This window comes from Topomyia yanbarensis, chromosome 2 (assembly GCF_030247195.1).
Source record: "Topomyia yanbarensis strain Yona2022 chromosome 2, ASM3024719v1, whole genome shotgun sequence".
Lineage (NCBI taxonomy): Eukaryota > Metazoa > Arthropoda > Insecta > Diptera > Culicidae > Topomyia > Topomyia yanbarensis.
Window position 1 is genome coordinate 110,172,950 of NC_080671.1, and position 21,118 is coordinate 110,194,067.

The 21,118-nt window shown below is 40.4% G+C and overlaps 1 protein-coding gene across 1 annotated transcript; it reads left to right on the top strand.

The window, feature by feature from the left end:
* The first annotated feature begins 9,861 nt into the window (after nucleotides 1-9,861).
* Nucleotides 9,862-11,248, top strand: LOC131685239 (zinc carboxypeptidase A 1). The gene has a single exon (XM_058968827.1). The coding sequence runs from the start codon at nucleotides 9,872-9,874 to the stop codon at nucleotides 11,150-11,152; it is 1,281 nt and encodes a 426-aa protein (XP_058824810.1). The 5' UTR covers nucleotides 9,862-9,871; the 3' UTR covers nucleotides 11,153-11,248.
* Nucleotides 11,249-21,118: the final 9,870 nt, after the last annotated feature.

Here is a 21,118-nt window from a genome sequence, read left to right on the forward strand (position 1 = left end):
AGTGAACATTTTACAGACATATCAAAACTATAAATAACTAGAGGGGGTGGTTCAATTTTTTTGTTAAGATTAGGGGGATTAATTAGGGCTATTTTTAAGTAGTGGTACTGTTGGGCATTTCTTGAGCTTCCATCCAGAGAATTCATTTCTCGGGATTTTTGGATTTCCCGGGATTCCCGATACCCGGAAAATTGTGTTTTCGCATTCCCGGGGTTCAGGAATCCCGGGAAGAAGGTTTTTTATTTAGTCTAAAAGATTTATGTTCTGCGAAAGAAATTCTGTAGGAAATATTTAAACCGGCAAACATTTAGAGTGAGTAGTGAATGCAGATTGTGCTTTTCAACTGATTTGTAGATCAATGGACTATATGTTTTGAAGCTCGCTGATATTTTTTCGAGATTTTTTAGGTACGTAGGCCAAGCCTTACTCAAGACACTGACAAAGAATGTTCAAATTTTAATGCAAATATGGATTAATTTACCGGCTGTTGTACTGAAGAATTTCCTTAGAGTAGCGTTAGTGGTGCGCACGATATCTCTGCAACCGATGAGCCGATTGATCAGATTTTTAACAGTTCTTTCAATAGTTTATTTTAATAGATCTTGAATGAAAGGGCTTCAATTAAATTAGTTATGGAAGTGGCGGTACTTTCATAAAAAAAACGATGAGTGCTTTGTAGAGATACTATGCTTAACGCAAACGCTATTTCAAGTAACGAATGTTTCTGGAATGTCTGCAGAAAGAATTGTTTGGTCGTCGAATGCATATTTCGTCTAATTTGTTACAACGGAATTGCAATATCTGTTTTATCGCGAATTTTGCATGCCCGAATATTTAAATTTTTGGATATATGCAAAGAAATACATAACTCCAAACTCTTTGAATGTCGCTTTGAAGGATACAGGCAGGATTTTTGAAGGAATAATATCAAGCAATCCAGACACTCGCCCTTAACAGGAAAACGATGGTAGACTTCATCCATAGCTGCACAGTTCGTCCATTATTTGCTTAATTTTGATCCACACTTAATTTGGAATGATGTTGATCCTACTGTGACGGAAATGGATTCCATATATCAAATTTTTTCATTTGATCGGAAAAAACTGCACACTACCCTGAAGTAGCTCAATCTTTTCACAAAAGATTACCAAAGAAGGTGCTTTGCATTAAATTGATCACATTCCATCGAAATGTTCCGATACGAATTCCAATTTTGGAAGTCACTCCAGCAGCTTCATTTAGTATATCGTCCCAATCGTAATCGTAATTACCAAAATTTAGGTTATACATATAGTCAAGAAAAATCATCAAAAGAAGTTCATGTTGCGCATACCGGTGACGAATTATCAAATAATTCAATGTTGTGTAGGCCAGCAAATCGACATCTTCTGACAACTGAAGAACAGATATACATGCAATCAAACGGATTTGAAAACTTTTTAATTTATTCTTTTGTTTTCAAGAAAATCATTCACTTTTAAATTTTTCTTCTATATTTCCGGGATTTCCGTGGAATTTATTATTTATATCCCGAATCCCGGGAAGCTGAAAACCGTCAGGAAATGGAAGCTTGGCAGTTCTCAACGAGATTATATATTGATCAACTAAAACTAGAAGACAAGGGGCACATATATTTTGGGAAGATATTCAAAGGGGAGGAGGGGGTGTTTTTTTTTTTTTTTTTTTTTTTACAATGGAGAAGACCTTTATGTCCTAGCCCAGTACACGTGCTAACGGTAGGGTCCAATCTACCACACGGGGTGCACTGGGGGCGTGTCGGACTCGAATGGTGACCAGCCATTAATACCGACTAAACTCCATTGGGCTCCGCCATCATTCCTCCCAGGAACTACCTCTCGGTATTACTTCTGGGGGGATGGCTGTACTGAATGTACTCATTCACTCTCACTCACGCGATCATACATCCTGTATGAGGCTTACTTGGGTGCTCTCTAAATCACACTTTGATTCACTCTCAAACACTCCCACATGAGGCTGACTTTTGTGCTCACCTTTTACGTTCCATGCGAGGCTGACTTTTGTGCTCACCTTTTTCATTCCTTGCTAGGCTGACTTTTGTGCTAGCCTCTACCAACCTGTGAGGCTGACTTTTATGCTCACCCGTAACATGCAATGTGAGACTGACTTGGATGCTCACCCTTTCACTCCTCTGCCACGCCATGAGGCATCGATAGCTTAGTTCCAACATACTACGCTACGACCCTCCCGTCTTGGCATGAGGCAGTCCACTTATACGCCTATACACTCACTCTTCTGTCTTGCTTCGGGGTGGCTGGGTTTACCCCTTACGCGGTTGCCATTCGCTGCGCCAACCTACCTCGGCATGAACAGACCATTCACTCTCTTATTTTGCGCTTGGCCTTTTTCGCTCCAGCTAACCAATCACTAGTTAGCTCGGTTCGCATCTACCGTTTCTTGGCAGTGTTTTTCTCGGCATAGTGGCGTCGCACGCGCGTGATAGAACAGCTACCAGCGCATCCCCGCTTAGACTGTCGGTGTTGGCCTCCAGTCCCAGGGCCGCGGTGAAAGCTTCGCTGTCGAAGTGATTGGACTTCCATCCGCGTACCTGACAGGGATCTCCCGCCCTCGGATGCTGCACACCATAGTTGATCTTAAAGCGGATTGCTAAATGATCACTATGGGTGTAGCCTTCGTCTACCCTCCATTCCATGCCAGGAGCCAGACTCGGGCTGGCAAAGGTCAAATCAATCCACGCCTCCACTCCGTTTCTACGGAATGTACTAGCGGAGCCATCATTAGCTAGCACAGTATCGAGTTTCGCAAACGCTTCCATTAGCGCTTGACCCCTGCTATTTGTACAGCGGCTGCCCCACTCCACTGCCCAAGCGTTGAAGTCTCCCGCTATTACTACCGGTTTCCGGCCCACGAGGTCCGACGAGAGCCTGTCGATCATCTGGTAGAACTGTTCTATTGACCACCTTGGTGGGGCGTAGCAGCTGCAATAGAACACACCATTGATCTTGGCAATCGCCACACCCTCGGCGGAGGGGTGTATTACCTCTTGAACCGGGAACCTTCCCGTTGTACAGATTGCCACCATTCCAGACCCGTCCGACACCCAATTGCCGTTGCCGGCAGGGATGCTGTACGGGTCTGATAAGAGGGCGACATCTGTCCTCGACTCCGAGACCGACTGCCACAGCAGCTGTTGGGCTGCTGCACAATGGTTAAGATTTAGCTGTGTGACTCTCACGGCTTCTTCTTATTTAACTCGCCGAAGGGACACGAAGGTCCGCCCATAGCATGTTTATGGGCTTGCTTCTTAGTGGTGCAGATAAGGCACTTATATGCCTTAGTGCACCCCCGCTCTTTATGCCCCTCCTCGCCGCATCGACGACATAGCTTGCTCCTGTCTAAGCCTTTGCATTCGTAAGCTTTATGGCCGGATTCTAGGCACCGATAGCACCTGTCCACTGAAGGCGGCTGGGGTATACTAATAGGGCATACCGACCAGCCGATCTTCAGCTTCCCTTTCTCGGTTACCTTTTTGGCATCCGCATTCAGTAGCCTGAGGTAGGCTACTTGGGTGCCAGAGGGTCCGTCCCTCAATCGCACAGAGGCCCGCTCGATTGTGACGCCGCATTGCTCCTTGACGGCTGCGACGACGTCTTCTGCGGTCGCGAACTCGTCCAAGTGCTTGCACTGGAGAGTTGTTTCCGCACCTAGCGACCTGATTTGGGCGCCCTCACCAAGGACCTCTTGGGCCAAGGCCTTATATACTGCACTTGATTGTGCGCCTCGCTTCAGCACCAGGAGCATCTCTCCCGTATTGGTGCGTCTTACGCTACGCACATCCTGCCCAAGGGCCGAGAGACTTTCGGCCGCCTTCATCGATTTAAGGACATCGGCGTATTTGTCCTTGTCGGTTTTTAACCACAAGGCTTCGCCTCTGTCCTTGGCCTTCCTCGCAGGCCGCGGTACCTCCGGTTTCGGTGCCGGCTTTTTCTTGGTAACCAGCGTCCAGGGGTTTGAGCCCCCCTGCCCCGGTCGTGTCGGGTTGCTGGTACCATCGCTCTCCACAGCGAGGTCGCTCTCGCTCTCGCTTACCTCACCCAGGCGGCGTTTGACCTTGACGGTTGCACGCCGAGTGGTGTCGGTTTTGGCACCCTCTCCTGGCGACTTCCTAGGGCGCTTCGCATTCGGTGCCGTCTTGCGATTGCCCTTTCCTTTTCCCTTCGAGGGGAACTCGGTCGCCGCTCCGATCGACGTGGCTGCTCCGTAGAAGGTAAAGGCCACTGTCTGTGAACCTCTATTGACCTTCTCTCTTTCCTCCCTATTGGAGGCCACTGTCTGGGTTTCTCTGTCGGGCCTCTCCCGACATTCCACCCTCTCAACATATGCCTGCTGTTCCTGTCTTGCGACACGAACAGCTTTCCGGAGCTCCAGAAGGCTCAACTTCAACTCCTTGGCTATGTTCTGCTTTGCGCTAGCGAAGTCGATTATAGCATCGAGTTGCTTCGCTACTTTGCGCATCGCAGCTATTGGCCCCTCCGATGCATTGGTAGGGGTATTGCCTACCGCTGCTGGGGGGTCACTGGTGCTTTCGGGTGCAGCACTCATCGCTCCACTACTCTCCCCACGGGGGGGAGACCTCGCCAAACCACCTCTTGCGAAGGGGTTTGGCACCTCCGTCTGTTTATTTTTATTTTTATTTGCCTCCATGTATAGTCCCACGAGTAGCGCGAGAAATATATGTCCGCCACGCCAGAGCTCCGCATTAGCGTGGTAAGGGACGCTTACTGTGGGGGTTGCCCAGGTACCCCACAGGCTCCGTTAACGATCGAGCATCTTTTTCACCCCCTCGATCACTCATCCCTCGGCACGGGTCGCTTCACGCCTTGGAATTGGGGTTATGCCCTACCTTGCTTTACGTGGTGATCTCGGCCCGGATCATCACAACCATCCTCCTTTACCAGGGCTTTGGACTTGTAGCTCTGGATCTCAATAGTTCCAGGAGGGGGTGTGAAGTCCTACATCTGTCTATCAGAGATAGGGGAGAGAGGGTGGACTAAGCTGAAAGGGAGGGGGGGGGGGGGGGGTGGAAGGTACCAACTTTCAGTTTCCGGCATCGGGGATCAACGGTAAGGATTACAGATTCGGACGGATGCATCATGTCGCCGGGCGGTCTTCCTTAAGCCGGCAGGGGTTTCTCCTGACGATTTTGTAGTACGGCTCAGATGGGGATCGGCAACACACTGCGTTGCGCGCAGGATGTTGTGCTGTAGGTCTCGTGTTGTTGGATCACTCGACAGAGATGTTTTGTGTCGTCTTGGAGTCTCATCAAACCATCGTTGGGGTACGGTAGGCGGTAGAGGGCACTTCTGAGAATGATAGGAAAATAATAGGGGCAGTTAAATCTGGATATTGATGGTTTTTAAGAAGGTGTATACGAGGGACATATAGAGCAGGTCGCGGCTTGCCAGTACATCTCGAACCGGGACATTGGGTGATCTTCCTCGGGCCCGAAAGGAATCCAATAGTTGAGATATGGCAGAACAGTACTCGGCGCATGCCCAGACAATATGTTCAATATCGTGATAACCGTTACCACAGATGCAGATACCGCTATTTGCAAGCCCAATACGTCGGAGATGAGCGCCCGGCGCGTAGTGATTGGACATGAGCCGAGACATCACACGATTGAAATCCCGACCCACATCCATCCCCCTAAACCATGGCGAACTGGCTGGTCTAAGGGTAAGGTTATTACAAAGCAACAGTCTCCCAACGTAGGTGTACGGCGCGCCAGTGTACAGACAGCAACCGATGGAATCAACGAATGGCCTGCAGTATATTTAGCTGTGCTCGACGTATGTGCTGTAGACAATACGGTGACTACGCCCCTTGGTCAACCCCATCTAATTAGGTACACTTGATTTTAATGTTGCTGCGTTAGTGCGTGCCCTACCCAACCCGTTCAGGGGATCGGAAGCAGTAGAAAGGGCATATTCATCAACAAAGCGAAGATAGTTTGGTAAATCGATCTGATATATACTTGCGCGTGAACTAAATTAAAGCGAGCCCAACAAAATTATAAACTATTATAATTTCTACTGTTTTAATTAGGGTGATTCGTAGTTATGCTGCCTAAGCTCGACCCTCATTAGCAGAAGACAAAAATTAAGCCCGTACGATATTAAGCCTGTTCTAATGACCCTGCCACTTCTAGTTTTCCGATCTGTTGACTTCACATCCTTGCTCTCACTTGAGTACTATGGCTCTAATTTTCAAAACTGTCCCTAGCCAGTAATCTCTAGCTAATTGAATGTCGTTAAAATGTAAGAAAGTTATAATTAGAGCTTAACCTAGTAGACTTCAAACTAATAAGTTTGAGCTTAGAAATAGGATATAAAGTGATGTGTTATTGGCTGGTATACCCATCTCTTATATTTTGGATAATCTGCCATTAGTTCGTGTTATACCGACTATTGGCACTGATAACTGGCACACAAGTAAAGTTTTAAGTTTAGAAATAAAAACGGTCGTTTTGAAATGCCACTAGGAAGTAGTAACTAGCAAGCCAACGTTATAAGGACGTTGCGTGCAAACTTGGATACGATAGTGATCTATTCATGCGAACCTGTATGCTATGTTGATTTTAAACGTATTTTCATTTAAACACAGGTTTTTCAGGAAAAATTTTTCTAGGTAAAAGCAATTGAAACATATAGTGCTACTAGATAAATTTATGTGAAGCAGGATTACTAAAAGTAGGTAGTACAATTAAAATTACAGTGAATTTGTACTTTTCAAGTGACATAGTTTAGGTAGCAGATCTCGCCAAATGCAATACAAGACAATGTTTGAAAATGTTATATACCCTCAAAATCTTGATTTATGGCAAAAAATAATTTTTCGGGACTTTCGGCATTAAAAAATTTCTACGCGGTCATTTTTCAACCAGTTTTTAATTTTTTGGGTGCTCTGAAAAGAAGAAGAAATGACCTTTCCAACGATATGCTATGTTATGTTGTTTTGTCAAAGATACTTTGCGGTTTTGGATCAACAATATGAAAACAACCATAATTTTGCGATTTTTCCATGAAAATTATGAAAATTACTCAACATTCTTGTAAAGAAGCGTCCTTGTTTTAATAAAATTTTAGAGAGTGCATTTCATATGTATCATCAAAAACGGTTGAAAATGGCAGAGTTATTAATTCTTTTTGTCCAAAATAGAAACTTGCTCACGTGAACTCTTAAGGTGCGTAGTATTGGTAGGTATTGTCTCGCACTATATGATACTATAATTATATCTTCCGTTATTTTTTCCAATTTCAAGCTCAAAGTTCACACACATACTTTTAAATGTATACGTAATCGAGCAAAAAAATCCATTTTTTGAAAATTTTATATGGGACTGTCCCCTTAAAAGTCCATGCGAGCAAAAATTTGGAAAAAAAAAATTAATAACTCTGCGATTTTTCAACCGATTTTGATCATAAATAGGTAGGTTGGATGCGGAAACCCTAAATTTCTATTTGAACTTTTCAAATAAAAATGTAGAGCAATTTTTATATTTTTAAGGAAGAAATCGCAAAATAATGGGTACTTTCATATTGTTGTCCCAAAACCGCAAAGTAGTTTTAACAAAAGTACATAACAAAGCATACCGTTGGGATGGTCATTTATTCTTCTTTTCAAAACAGTTTAAGGCAAGAATTTAAAATCTGTTGAAAATGACTGCTTAAAAAATTCGTTCTGAAAATCCTGAAAAATGGTTTTTTTGCTATAGGGTAATTTGGGGAGAGATGCCGCACATTCCTTAAATTCGATCCTGCATCAAAGTAAACCATTCAATATTTGATGAAATCATTTTTATCAATTGCGACAAGTTTCTAAAATACTGTGACATGTTTTTTGTTATGAAAAAAAGTTCGTCAAATTTCCATGAACATTTTAAAAAAAATGTTTTTTTTTTGTAAATCTACTTTAAATTTTTAACCTCGATTTTTTCAGTATAGGAGTCAATGAAGAATTTTTTCAATATTTGTACTCAAAAATTTGACTAATTTTGTGAAAAAAACGGTTATTGCCAGAGAGATGCCGCATGTGCGGGTGAGACGCACCGTGGTCACAAACTGAAAAATGGTGAACTAAAGTATTTTTTAGCTATCGTTGATGTTTTTGTGATTAGCGGTCTTCAGCCTATAAATCGGCTAACACCTTTATTTTTGTTAAGGCGGTAATACCATTTCTAGAAACATTTTTATTCGACAGTTTAAAAATATTTTTCCTTTGGCCACCTTGTGCCTCGGTTAAGTTGGAGTAACTTGATTAAGGGTACTATTTATTTATATGTTTGTACGAGCGATGTAAATTTATGTGTTGGAAGGGCTTCCTTAAAAGCAGTTTTTGGTTATTTCTCCCAACAATGAATTTATATAACTTGGGGTTGTTTTTGAAAGATTCATTTTGAAAAGCATCAATTGAAAATTTCATTTTTATTCCAAGATTGACATCTCTACAAATAAATTCGTTCACGAAAATTAGTGCCTGAAACTTTAAAGAATAAACCGAAGTAACTAATACTTTGATACATATCGCCCGCTTAAATATACAGATAAATAGACTCATACTCCTATATGTCATTGTGCTAGGTCCGTTAGTTTGTGGATATACCTTATTAATAACCTATACTTGACGAAAATGATCATTTAATGACATTCCGAGGTTAGAAAAAAATACATTTTAGCTACATATCGCCATCGAGTGCGGCATCTCACCCGCAATTTTGTGGCGGCATCTCTCCCAATTGTATGGGAGAGATGCCGTACGACGACATTTTCCTCTGAAATTATGATCAGAATGCCTTCTTAAAGGTCCCAGCTACTCAACCGATACATGATTTACCAAAAAAAAATCGAACAATTTAAAAAAAATGACATCTCTCCCGGAATTACCCTAAATCAAGATTTTTAGGATACACCAATTTGATTAAACGTGGTTTTGTGTTGCATTTGAGTAGATCTACAACATTTAACGGACGACTGTAAAAGTACATTCAAATTTCTTTTAGTTAGTAGCATCGTGTTATTGAACAGCCTAAATCTTCAATCTATTGTAGGAATTTCACAATTTACAGAATAAATTATTTAATTTGAATCCAGTCTCGTTGTTTCCGCCGCAAATATCCTTGAGAGACAGCTTAAATAATTTCTGTTCATGATTTGCTAATTTTTTCGCCACCCTTACCGCATTTCCAGAATTTTTAACACAATTATCTAAACCGTGCATCAGATATATTTTACCAAGAAGGCGTGCCCCTATGGTACCGAATGGCATAAAGCTATCTCAAATCTCACAAAGCGCGACAAAATAGCTGTAAAAATGAATTAGGCATTCATATATCAATGCTAGCGCAGTTACTTCATCCCGAGGTCATTGCAACGTAATTAGGGCACTAAGTAACATAACATAAACCCAGCGTAACCAGTTATACGCCACACACTCTACGGGATGGCACGCTTATGCAAATTCGCTGCTCATTACCAGACAAGTTGCGCCCACCAACCATGCAACTGTCATAGAATTACACCGGCAGGAATCTCCTGTTGCTTTCAAGATCAAACCTAACCGTAAACCCCGGTGTTGGTATAAATTATTATTGACTATAGCCATGCACCCGGGGGACTATTTTTTATGGGTAAACATTCTGTCGGCAGTAGGTTCGAAGCACTCACCGTTCCAGTGGGTTATCCAACGACAAGTGCTTCGGAAAGTAGCTGATAAGGTTAACGATTTCTGGACCACTTGCGACGGAAGCGGGATACATATAAATGACGGTTTACAGATCTCAGATAGGCCAGTGTGCGACAAACGACCCAGGATGGTGGATCTCCGAGTGACTTCAGTAATTATTCTACTGATTGTGCTGTATTTTAGTGCTACCTTTGGCAAAGAAATTGCCCGCTACGATAACTACCGGATTTATCAGGTTCTTGCCGAAACAAAATTACATTTTCGTGTATTGAAAGAACTTGGCGATTCAAGTGACAGCTTTATATTTTTGGATTCTGGTCATAAAATTGGAGATAACTTTAGTATTGTTGTGGCACCACATAAATTAGCGGATTTCATTGAAACGTTGGAACATTACAACATCAGCCACCGTTTGGTGCAGCATAATGTACAACAGTTGATTGACGAGGAACGCAATCGAATCGAAACAAAACGTGCATCAGGTGCTTTTGGGTGGTCAGACTATCATACTCTAGATGAAATCAACGCATGGTTAGATAAACTGGCTTTGGAATACGATCAGGTCGAAGTAGTCGAAGGAGGAAGATCATATGAAAAACGTACGATCAAAGGTGTTAAAGTTTCGTACAAGGATGGAAACCCTGGGATTTTCCTAGAAGGTGGTATGCACGCCCGAGAATGGATTGCTCCTGCAACGGTAACCTACATTTTGAACCAATTACTCACCAGTAACGATACAAATGTACGAAAAATTGCCGAAAACTACGATTGGTATGTTTTTCCGAGTGTTAATCCCGACGGATACGTGTACAGTCACAAAGTAAATCGTTTCTGGCGTAAGACCCGAACTCGGTACTTCGGAGGTTGCTATGGAGCAGATCCCAACCGCAACTGGGATTTCCACTGGAGAGAAAAAGGAACGGATAATCGGTGCTACTCGGATACTTACGGAGGGCCAAAAGCGTTCTCGGAATTGGAAACCAAAACTCTATCGGAGTACATTCGATCACTGGAGGGAAAGATTCAGACTTATATAGCCTTCCATTCGTACTCGCAGCTGCTTTTGTTCCCCTATGGACACACGAGTGCGCACACGGAAAACCACGACGATTTGAACTACATTGCGAATGCGACTGTTACGGCACTGGCACAGCGATATGGAACTGAATACACATATGGAAACGTCTACGAAGCTATATATCCGGCGAGCGGATCCAGCTTCGATTGGGTATATGGCACATTGGGAGTGAAGATTGCTTACACGTACGAATTGCGTCCAAGCTCTGACTCCTGGAACGGATTTGTATTGCCACCATCTGAGATTGTTCCCACTGGGGAGGAAACACTGGATTCTTTAGTGACGTTAGTGGGAGAATCAGCCAAGAAGGGGTACTATGACATCAATTGAACTAAACGGTCTGATCGGATAATGTAATTACTAATATTTATTTGCTATAGTTGTTCGGGATGTATTGATGATTAGATTAAAGTGCAATAAATGTGAATGTGATACTTGAGACTAGGGGAATGTTTGATTGGATCAATTAACGTTTTGAAGTGAGACCCGGTAGATAATAACTTTTCTCTGTGTCGGATAGTGAGTGTACTGCGTATTACAACTATTGAGCTACTGTTATAGTACACCCAAAACTAAATCTTATTATCGTTACACCGAAGATTTTAATTTCAATAGAGAACCGTTGCTCGACATATGACATTTTTCAGCACAGTACTTTTTGAGTTCTTTCTGTGGTCCCAAATGCCTGTGCAAAATTTGGGAGCGTTCGGTTACTTCCCGAGTTTGCGCATTGCGTTCAAAGTTTGTATGGGATTTTATATGGGGAAATCAATTATTTTGTATTTACGTTAATAAAGATCGCTATTTCACTCAAAGCATAAGAGATCGCCCGTAGTTGCTACTCCGTTATTGACCAGAACCAAATTAGGTTGCAAAATGTTCATTGGAACAACATGCTTGGGAATAACATGATGAGCCACATTTTACAATCTATATTGATCCCTGCATGCTGATCAATACCGACGCCGGCCACGTCCGAATGTAGATCTTCTGGGAAAGGAAGGAATGTTAGTCCGACACATGTTGCTACTAGAGACCGAGGAATCCTCTGCATCTCCACATGTATCACGGGAAGGGGAGAGTTTTTAGTAAGTGTGCCAATAGCGTTATTATGTAATAATTGCTCTGGGCAGCCGGCTGCCGAGAATTTGGGAAATTTATCATTTGTTGATTAATACGATTATCAAAATAAGCAACTTGAACTCCGGATAGCCGGCTATAAGGACCACTGGTTATATTTTTTAATACTATGGTTTTAATTTCTATGGTGTCGGTGCTGATTTTACCCGGCGATCGTTTGAATAAAATGCGGAATCTTATACAGAAGGTATTTTCCTGCGTCTTTATTTTTTTTCTTGTGTCGAGTACTATTCTTGTAGATAGTTGGAATTGCACATGTATAATGATTTCGTAGTAAGAGAGGCTTTTATTAATAATAAACTGTGCGAAAACAGGATCGTCACAACGCAACGCAACTGTAAAGCATAGTTTATTAGGTAGTAGTTTAGTTAGTTTTCGAGAACACGATCGCTCGAAAAAGATCTTGTTTAGTTTTTCGTTCTTTTTAAACTCTACCAGCTACCGGCTACCGAGAGTATCGTATGTTTTTCAGACAAACGCAATTTCAACTCAACACAGTCGACCGCGGGAATATTGCTTAGAAAAGCTAATCTTAACTGCGTAATTGGCCGGATCACTATTTATTGCAACAGTATTTAGACAAATTTCGCTATTCCTTCTCTACGATATATTTTTGGGTTGCAAACTACCGAGTGATAACACATTATACAGACAGAGTTATGATAGCTCGACATGTTATAAATCAACGAAAGTATTTCCTATTTTTCATATCGGATTGTTTGTGAAATACACGTATACGAACGATTATATCGAACATTGAAGGGAAATACAGAGGATCGTTAACCTGATGCACGAGCTTGTTACCAAAAAGTCAAATCAAAATCCGACCTCCGACCTCCGAACAACTATTCATTTTTACGGTAATGTCATCTCGGCTAGATCCGTTCGCACCCTCTCATTCTGTCACTATCAGTAGAAGGCCGACAGCACCCAGTCGTCGCCGGTCTAAGGACCAAATGTCATCAATAGACCTAGACTTGCGTGGAGGCATGAGATAGTATTGGAAGCTAACCAATGAACATGACAGCAAAACACTTATTCTTCGTGCTGATATAACTGAAGGTGCCAACCGGTCCCCGATCCCTCTCGCGAGTTGTTAATTCTCAAACCTTATACATGATTCAAGTCATCATTCTACTCAAATAAGGCCATGTGTTTTCCCTATACACATTGAATGCTCTGTGGATCAGTTCCCCCGTTGGTAAAACAAACCCTAAACATAGAAGTTAGTTTGCTCAATCAATAGAAAAGACGGTCGACCGGCGGATACGTGTTCCCTTACAGTGCCATATCATCAACGAACGCCCAAAATTTACATGCGACAAAATATCTGCAATCCTGAATATAAAAGACTCAAAACCTCTACTCATTTGCAATAAAATAAGAATGCAAAAAACAGTTGATGAAAATAAAAATAAAAATAGTTGACAAGAGACGCGGACGAGAATAGCTGAGCACCGACCGGCTGGTTTGCCACCTATTTTTCGAACCAAGAATTTTGGGGCGACACCTGGTAGTCACTAGTCGCCGGTTAAACGTCAATTATTTGAATATGCCAATTTTTCTTATTGCCGTATTTTTTCACTTTTCGGATCGAATTTTTGTCTCTGAAAAACCATTTTGCACTATTTTTAGCATGTACACTGTGTTTCTAGATGTTTTCTGTGCACTTCTATTGTCCTTGCATCGGAAATTGACGGCCCGTAATGCAGGAATTTTTTTTTTATTTACCGGAATTCGATTTTCACATACTGTCACCACTCGCGTCAGTCGAAAATAAGCCGAAAAATGCGTTTATAAGCCACTTCACGCTGTATAATCGTTAAATTGCACCGTTGTTCACACTTTCGATAACCGAGAGGCAGTAAACTGTGCCGAAAATGATAAAAATTAACCGACTCTAAGGGAGCTCTACGAGAGTCAACCGCTCGCGACGAAGATATTCACTCCTTAATAAAGATCGCTATTTCACTCAATATGAAAAACCAGCTTTATAAAACTATAATAAACGATTTTAAAACTTATGGTTAGACCTAAATGCAGAATTTCATTATTTCTTCCAACACTGGCAGTACATCACCGACACCGGTACTTTAAACTTAAATAAATGAGAATATAGTCATCGCAGAGGCTTGGTACCTTTGAATGAAATGTTCAAAATGAATTGCTGAATAACATAGACGTAGTCCGAAAATAAAAAGAAAAAGGGGGGGGGCTTGTGCACTCTCCTGCCCTCTTTTTAAATAGTTTAGTGTAACATAAGGAGTTTATCTTCAACACAGGTTTATACCACCGATCTTACGTATTTCAGTACTACTGTTTAAAGGCTCTGCGGTTATCTTATTTAAAATCGTACAATGGTTTAGAAGATTTACATATTGTAAAGCCCAATTTCCCTATATATTTCAAAACCCTATTTCTTAGCCGTTCAGAGTCAGAATTAAAAAAAAATTATTTGCATAGATTCCTTGAAGTCTGGTAATTGTTTCTATTGACGTTTTCTCTTGAATGAAATTTAGTTTGGTTCACGCAAAACAGTGATGATGTTAGAAAAACTGAAAATATACTTCAGACGATTTTCAGAACTTTAGCCTCAAACAAAAGCAACACATAACTTTTTGGGTTTAAATCCTAAATGTTGTAATTGTTACTTCCCACAGCAACGATTGTAGTATGATTCATATTTGGGTCTATCAAAATATTAAGAAAGTTCAGTCGTTCATCTTTACAAGGACGTTATAATTCTTTGTCTTATACAAAACAATCTAAAAAGGAGGACTGGGGAGTACACAAGCCACCACCCTTTTCTTATCTTTTTCTGACTACGTCTATGTTATTCAGCAATTCATTCTGAACATTTCATTCAAAGGAACTAAGTCTCTGCGATGAATATATTCTCATTTATTTAAGTTCTAATTGTCGATGTCGGTGGTGCACTAGCAGTGTTGGAAAAAATAAGAAATTTCTGCATTTGGATTGAACCATAAGTTTTAAAATCATTCTAACTATTTTTTGAAAACTCGTAGCTACCGTCTTCGAAAAAGTTATTAACCAAGGTTTGAACTATAGTTTTATAAGCCTGTTTTTTCATATTGAGTGAAATAGCGATCTTTATTAACGTAAATGCAAAATAATTGATTCCCCCATATAAAATCCCATACAAACTTTGCACGCAATGCGCAAACCCGGGAAGCAACCGACCGCTACTACATTTTACACAGTTATTTGGTACCACAAAAGGAACCCAAGAAGTGCTGTACACGCTAGTTTAAATTATTTTGAAATTTTCCCATACAAACGCAAGCCACTCTAATGCCCGATCTACTATATATATATATATATATATATATATATATATATATATATATATATATATATATATATATATATATATATATATATATATATATATATATATATATATATATATATATATATATATATATATATATATATATATATATATATATATATATATATATATATATATATATATATATATACAGGGTGTTTGGTTCATGGTTAAGAATCTCTCGGGGGGTGATAGACTGTCATATTTGGAGAAAAAAATTGTTCTACACATACCATCAAATCTCAACCGTTACAGAGTTATTGAACTTTTTGTGTTGAAAATTTATTTGTCTTAAAATACCTCTAACTTTAAAAGTATACTTTGTATTTTAAATGTTTTAGTTCCATTCGAAAGGTGAGAAAATTTCGCATTGAGTGATGCCGTCACATGTTTCAGCTAATGAGTTTAAGTAGCCTTTTCAAAGTAATTTATTGAAAATTAAACAATTTTGAACGATTTTTCGTTCATTTCTTGAAAATCCTAATAGTTAACCTCATCCTTTTAATAATTCAGATTGTTAGTCTTGGTGAGCTGCTTAATTCGTTCTTTGACATGATACACTTACCTTTTCTTATTTTCATGATTTTGGGTTATTCAACATGGATATTTTTATCTCATTTTCACTAGTACCAGCTCTAATTGAAAAATTATGGCACTTATTGTACTTTTTTTTCTTTTTATTCGAAAGCCAGGAAAATTTTACAGTGGAAAAAGTATTAATACCTTTCAGTTAAGTGAATTTAGTATTCTTTTAAAAGTAAATTAGTTTAAAGTTAGTGCTATTATTAGCATTTTCGTTAATTTTCTTAAAATAGTAAATAATAAACATCACCATTATTATCATGGAAATAATGCATCTCAGCAAGTTCGACAGTTCTTTCTTTGACTCCATTCAATTATCTCTTTTGGTTTCGACGCAAAATCGTTTTTATCACATCGTTTCATATGCAAAAATAACGATTTCGAACCCACTACATTTGTGGCGAGCTCATGCTGTGTTAACTATTAAATAGCAGCAAAATGAAAAGAGATATAGACAATGTGTCAAATAAAAAGTTATAGAGAACATTAAGGGGCATCAAATGAACAATAGTAACGATAAATTTTGTTGATTAATAATTAGAATAATTAAAAAAACTCCAAAAACACAAATTTTGAGTTATTTCGTTAGTAAAAAATCATTTAGTACACTTAACTAAAAGATATTTGTACATACACTGATAGGAAATTTTCTCAGCTTTCCAATGAAATCTTGTAAATAACGATGATATAAAGCATATTTTTTAGATTAGAGTCTTTTAAGCACTTGCAAGTCGGTTACAGGAAAAGTATAGTAATGAAATTACAAAGAAATGAGAAGAGATAGACGTCCAAGAACAAATTATGAATCGTCCAAAAACCCAACTTTTGGATAATAGATATTGCTATAATCATACTTCATTATTTCGAGAAAATTAGCAAAAACCTCCTCAAAAACACTAACTTTTAACTACTTTACAGCTAAAAGGTAATTAAAACTAATTACTTGAAAGATATGAGAACACCATTCAATAGGAAATTTTCTCACCTTTCGAATGGAACTGAAACATTTAAAATACAAAGTATACTTTTAAAGTTAGAGGTATTTTAAAATAAATAAGTTTTTTACACAAAAAGTTCAATAACTCTGTAACGGTTGAGATTTGATGGTATGTGTAGAACAATTTTTTTCTCCAAATATGGCAGTCTATCACCCCCCGAGAGATTCTTAACCATGAACCAAACACCCTGTATATATATATATATATATATATATATATATATATATATATATATATATATATATATATATATATATATATATATATATATATATATATATATATATATATATATATATATATATATATATATATATATATATATATATATATATATATATATATATATATATATATATATATATATATATATATATATATATATATATATATATATATAGGTTATTTCACGTTAGATTTACAACCCAAAACATAAAAATTTAAAAAAAAAGCGAGTTCTTTGGCGAAAAATAATAAATATGCATTTTTATATTTTGCCGATACGATGCTGGATCTCCTGGTAGTTTTGGCAGCAACACCAGCTTCAGCAATTCATTCTGTCCAGAAGCTTTCCTCGCTTTCAGCCCTTTTAACGAGCTTGTCGTTGGAGACTCGATTGTCACCAGCATGTCGTCCGTCTGCATCGACGTACGGTTTAGGTGGCCATGCGGTTGGATCGTGCTTCGGGAGAAGAACCTACAAAATAATCCTCATTTTGTCAGCGCACATTTCGATTGGCGTCGTTGGACTCTTCATCCTGGCCATCACGACACGGTAAGTATTGCCGCCCCAGGAGTTAGCGTCTACTTCTCTGCACAGCTCCTTGTATCAGGTGGACTTGCTGAGCACTAACTCGCGTTTAAAAATGGCCACCCGGAATGTTACCTTACACTCTTCTCTGACTGCCTCAGATCTTGCTCTCTGGCTTATAGGCAGGTACGCCGGCGCTAGTAGTTCCTCGGCTCCATTTTCCTCGGCATTCTTTTTTTCCACTTCCGCTCGCCAGTCATCACTCTCGGCGTTACCGTACAATTTCGCCAATCAATGGTATAGTGGATCGTGCTGCAGAATGTTACACACTCAAATTGTCTCGGTAATTTCCCAACAGCTGTATAGACACCAAATTTAGAAACTGATATCTCAGTAAAGTGAGATTAGTTAGCTGATTTTCGGTGAAATAATTTCCGAGTCTCAGCACACAAACGTCATTCTTACTGAGATCTCAGAATAAAAAATTGTTTACTGAATCTCAGCTGTTGAGTTCTCGGCAAAAGAGGCAAAAAATGCTGAGATTCGGCAGAAAAAATTAAGTGTGTATGTCGATGATGAATTCACCGTCTTTACGGAATGTGGTAACGGAACCTTCGTTGCACAATCTCACATCCAGCTTCACCAAGGCTTCCTCTTGCGTTGATCAACGTGCTACCCCACTTCATGGCCCAAGCGTTAAAGTCTCCCCCTACAACAACCGGCGTTCATCCGACTAACGAGTCGTTTAGTGCGCCCAGCATACGATTGTACTGCTCTGGTGCCCATCGTTGGGTAGTATAACAGCTACAGGTGAACCGCTGTACTCGAGTTCTAGACGAGATAACTACCGTAGAAGAATTGAATGGTGATCCAGCACTTCAAACTAGATGTATCGGCGACTATCCGGAATTGGAAATCGTATGCAGGTTGGCAACAAGCTGGCGGAGACGGGCAAGATAAAAGTCGGATGGAGCGATGCTACAGGTGCTTGGACCTCGGACATCAGGCGAGGAACTGCAAGGAGCCGGACTGTGTCTGCACTGTGTAGAAACTGCGGAGAAAAGGGGCACGTTGCTAGAGACTGCACGGAGTTTTGATACCTACACATTTGTATTAAACATAGTTTCCACGAAAAGTCAAAATAAAAAAGTTATATTAAAAAACTAGATTTAAGGGAGTTGCCATAGAAAACGCCTTATAAATCGATAACCTTTAGTCCTATAAGCTCAAATTCTTCAACAAAATTCTTCACTATCAGCATTTCTAAAACTTTGTCGAAGACACCAACTTTCTACCTCGTCAGTATAAAAAGTTAATTTTTTTGGTTCGATCATAGTAAGCCATGCCTAATTTTAATTGTTATCAGATTGTAGAGAATATTCATATGAACAATTCCTCCAAAGACACCCTGTGAATATATTCGATAGTTTGGCCTCTAGTGAATTAAGTTCACGTTTTTGGCGTTCCCGACAGCTGTGTATTGCGGTGACACTTCGGTGTCAGCTTGGTTACTGCCGTCCCGTGCTCTGCGGCTCTCACCAAGAGTGCCTTCTGCTCGCGTTCAGCCACTGTTACGGCCGATTTGGTACTCGTCGTTAGCTGCTTCACCTTGGTGTGCACATTGTGCTTGTCCTTCATGAAGTCATAGAGCACGTCGATCTTTGTCCTCACCTCCATCAAGTACGACTTCCCAAGATGTGTGTCATTCAGGGTGATGTCGCTAACTAATCTCGAGGTGAACACTAGATTCATTAACCCCATTTCATGATGGTTTCCTCGTGGCTCACTCTGTACCAAGCCCCTGCTGGTACTCGCTTACTGCTCCTTTCAAACGCAATTGCGTCCAACTTTATGCCGCTTTCCTCTTTAATCACATTTGTTTTTTTTTTGATATCTCCATGCTGGTGGATCCCAACTCCAAGCCACTGTCTTCTCTCGTACCTAGTCGCCTCTTATGATCCCATGGTTATCTATGCGAGCAGGGAGGTCATTCTAGGATTAACATTATCCTTCATGGGTAGTAGTGTTCATCCGGATCGGGGTAAAATCGGGAATAGTCCATCCGAAGCTAGTACCACCAACTAAATGATGACGAGTTTTGAACGAACCCGGAGACCTGCCAGGGTTTTGTCGGGACGAAGGCAGCCGTGTTGTTAGCCCACTCGCCATTTCAAGTCGGTGTCATCCTTTCTTACTCAGGGAGTAGAACAGCACGTCTGTCAGCCGAAAGTTGCCGTCCAATTCGTGATCCGTGACCTATCCTTTGACGTTTGTCATAGCCAGTAAGATATAATCAGGATTGATGTTCCCGGCATCGATCCTGATGTGCCGGTTGGCACTCCGGTTGGGCTAGAGTTCTTTTATTGTTAAGTTTTTTGATTACTGTAGTCGATGATGATCTTAGCAGAAGCGGCACAGACTCGCTTCGATGGAACTGCTTTCTGAGTTACGGCTTTTTAAGAGGTTTGGCAGAGCGCAATCCTAACCCCACCATATCCTTGTAAGACTGTCGCAGTAGGTCCGGGAAGTGGGGGTCGTTAAACCCTTGAACTCCTGTTCGTTCCTGTCCCTGCTGTCCCCTATTCTGTGTGTGTGTCAAATGTCACTTAATTTTCTCAGAGATGGCTGAACCGATTTGCATGAACTCAATTTCAAATGAACGGTATAACGCCCATAAGTTGCTATTGAATTTTTAGTTGATCTGACTTCCGGTTCCGGAGTTACGGAATAAAGAGTGCGGTCATACAACAAATTCCCATATAAACTGGTTACACTATGATGTCCGAATGATGTAGTACATATTCAAATGTGTGCAACATTACTTGAATTATGACCACTTGGGCCACCTATGACGTTTCTTGATTCCCCGGGGAACTCGCCAAGTTCCTAAGCTGATGTCACACCTATTTTTCAGCGTACTCTTAACCGTTTTTAACAAACTTGATTTCAAATGAAACAAAAAAGACTCCCATTGACTGCTATTGAGTGCCATTCAGTTCTGACTTTTAGCTCCGGAGTTACTAGTTGTTTATTACGGTCACTTAGGAATTTCTCATACAAACCGATACAATCGTATTAGCTCATAGGATAAAAATCTGAAATTAACATCAAATTAGCTCGATTCGCAGACTTAGACCACTGGTGAACCATCACTTACTGGAATATACTGTCTACTTTCGATAATTTCGGAAGTCCCGGGTTTCGGTCATATTCCAGAAACCACTTCGGCGAAGACTGAATCAATTTTCACTAAGCTAGTCTCAAATAGACTCACCCCCATCCATTCTTCCCCCTTCTTTCCTCACACGTCCTTCTGCGCTACTCTCTCATCCCTGCACCCCTGGGACGGGACCTGCGGAAAGAAAAAATAAAAAGCGTGTCAAATTGATCCAGAACGCAACTGTCAGATTGAACCGGCTGTTCTCAGAGTAATTAATATGGGGAGTATTATATTTGAAATTGAGAAAATGTTAA

Excerpts from the sequence above, each read along its gene's own strand:
- LOC131685239 (XM_058968827.1), top strand. The coding sequence starts at position 9,872 with ATGGTGGATCTCCGAGTGACTTCAGTAATTATTCTACTGATTGTGCTG.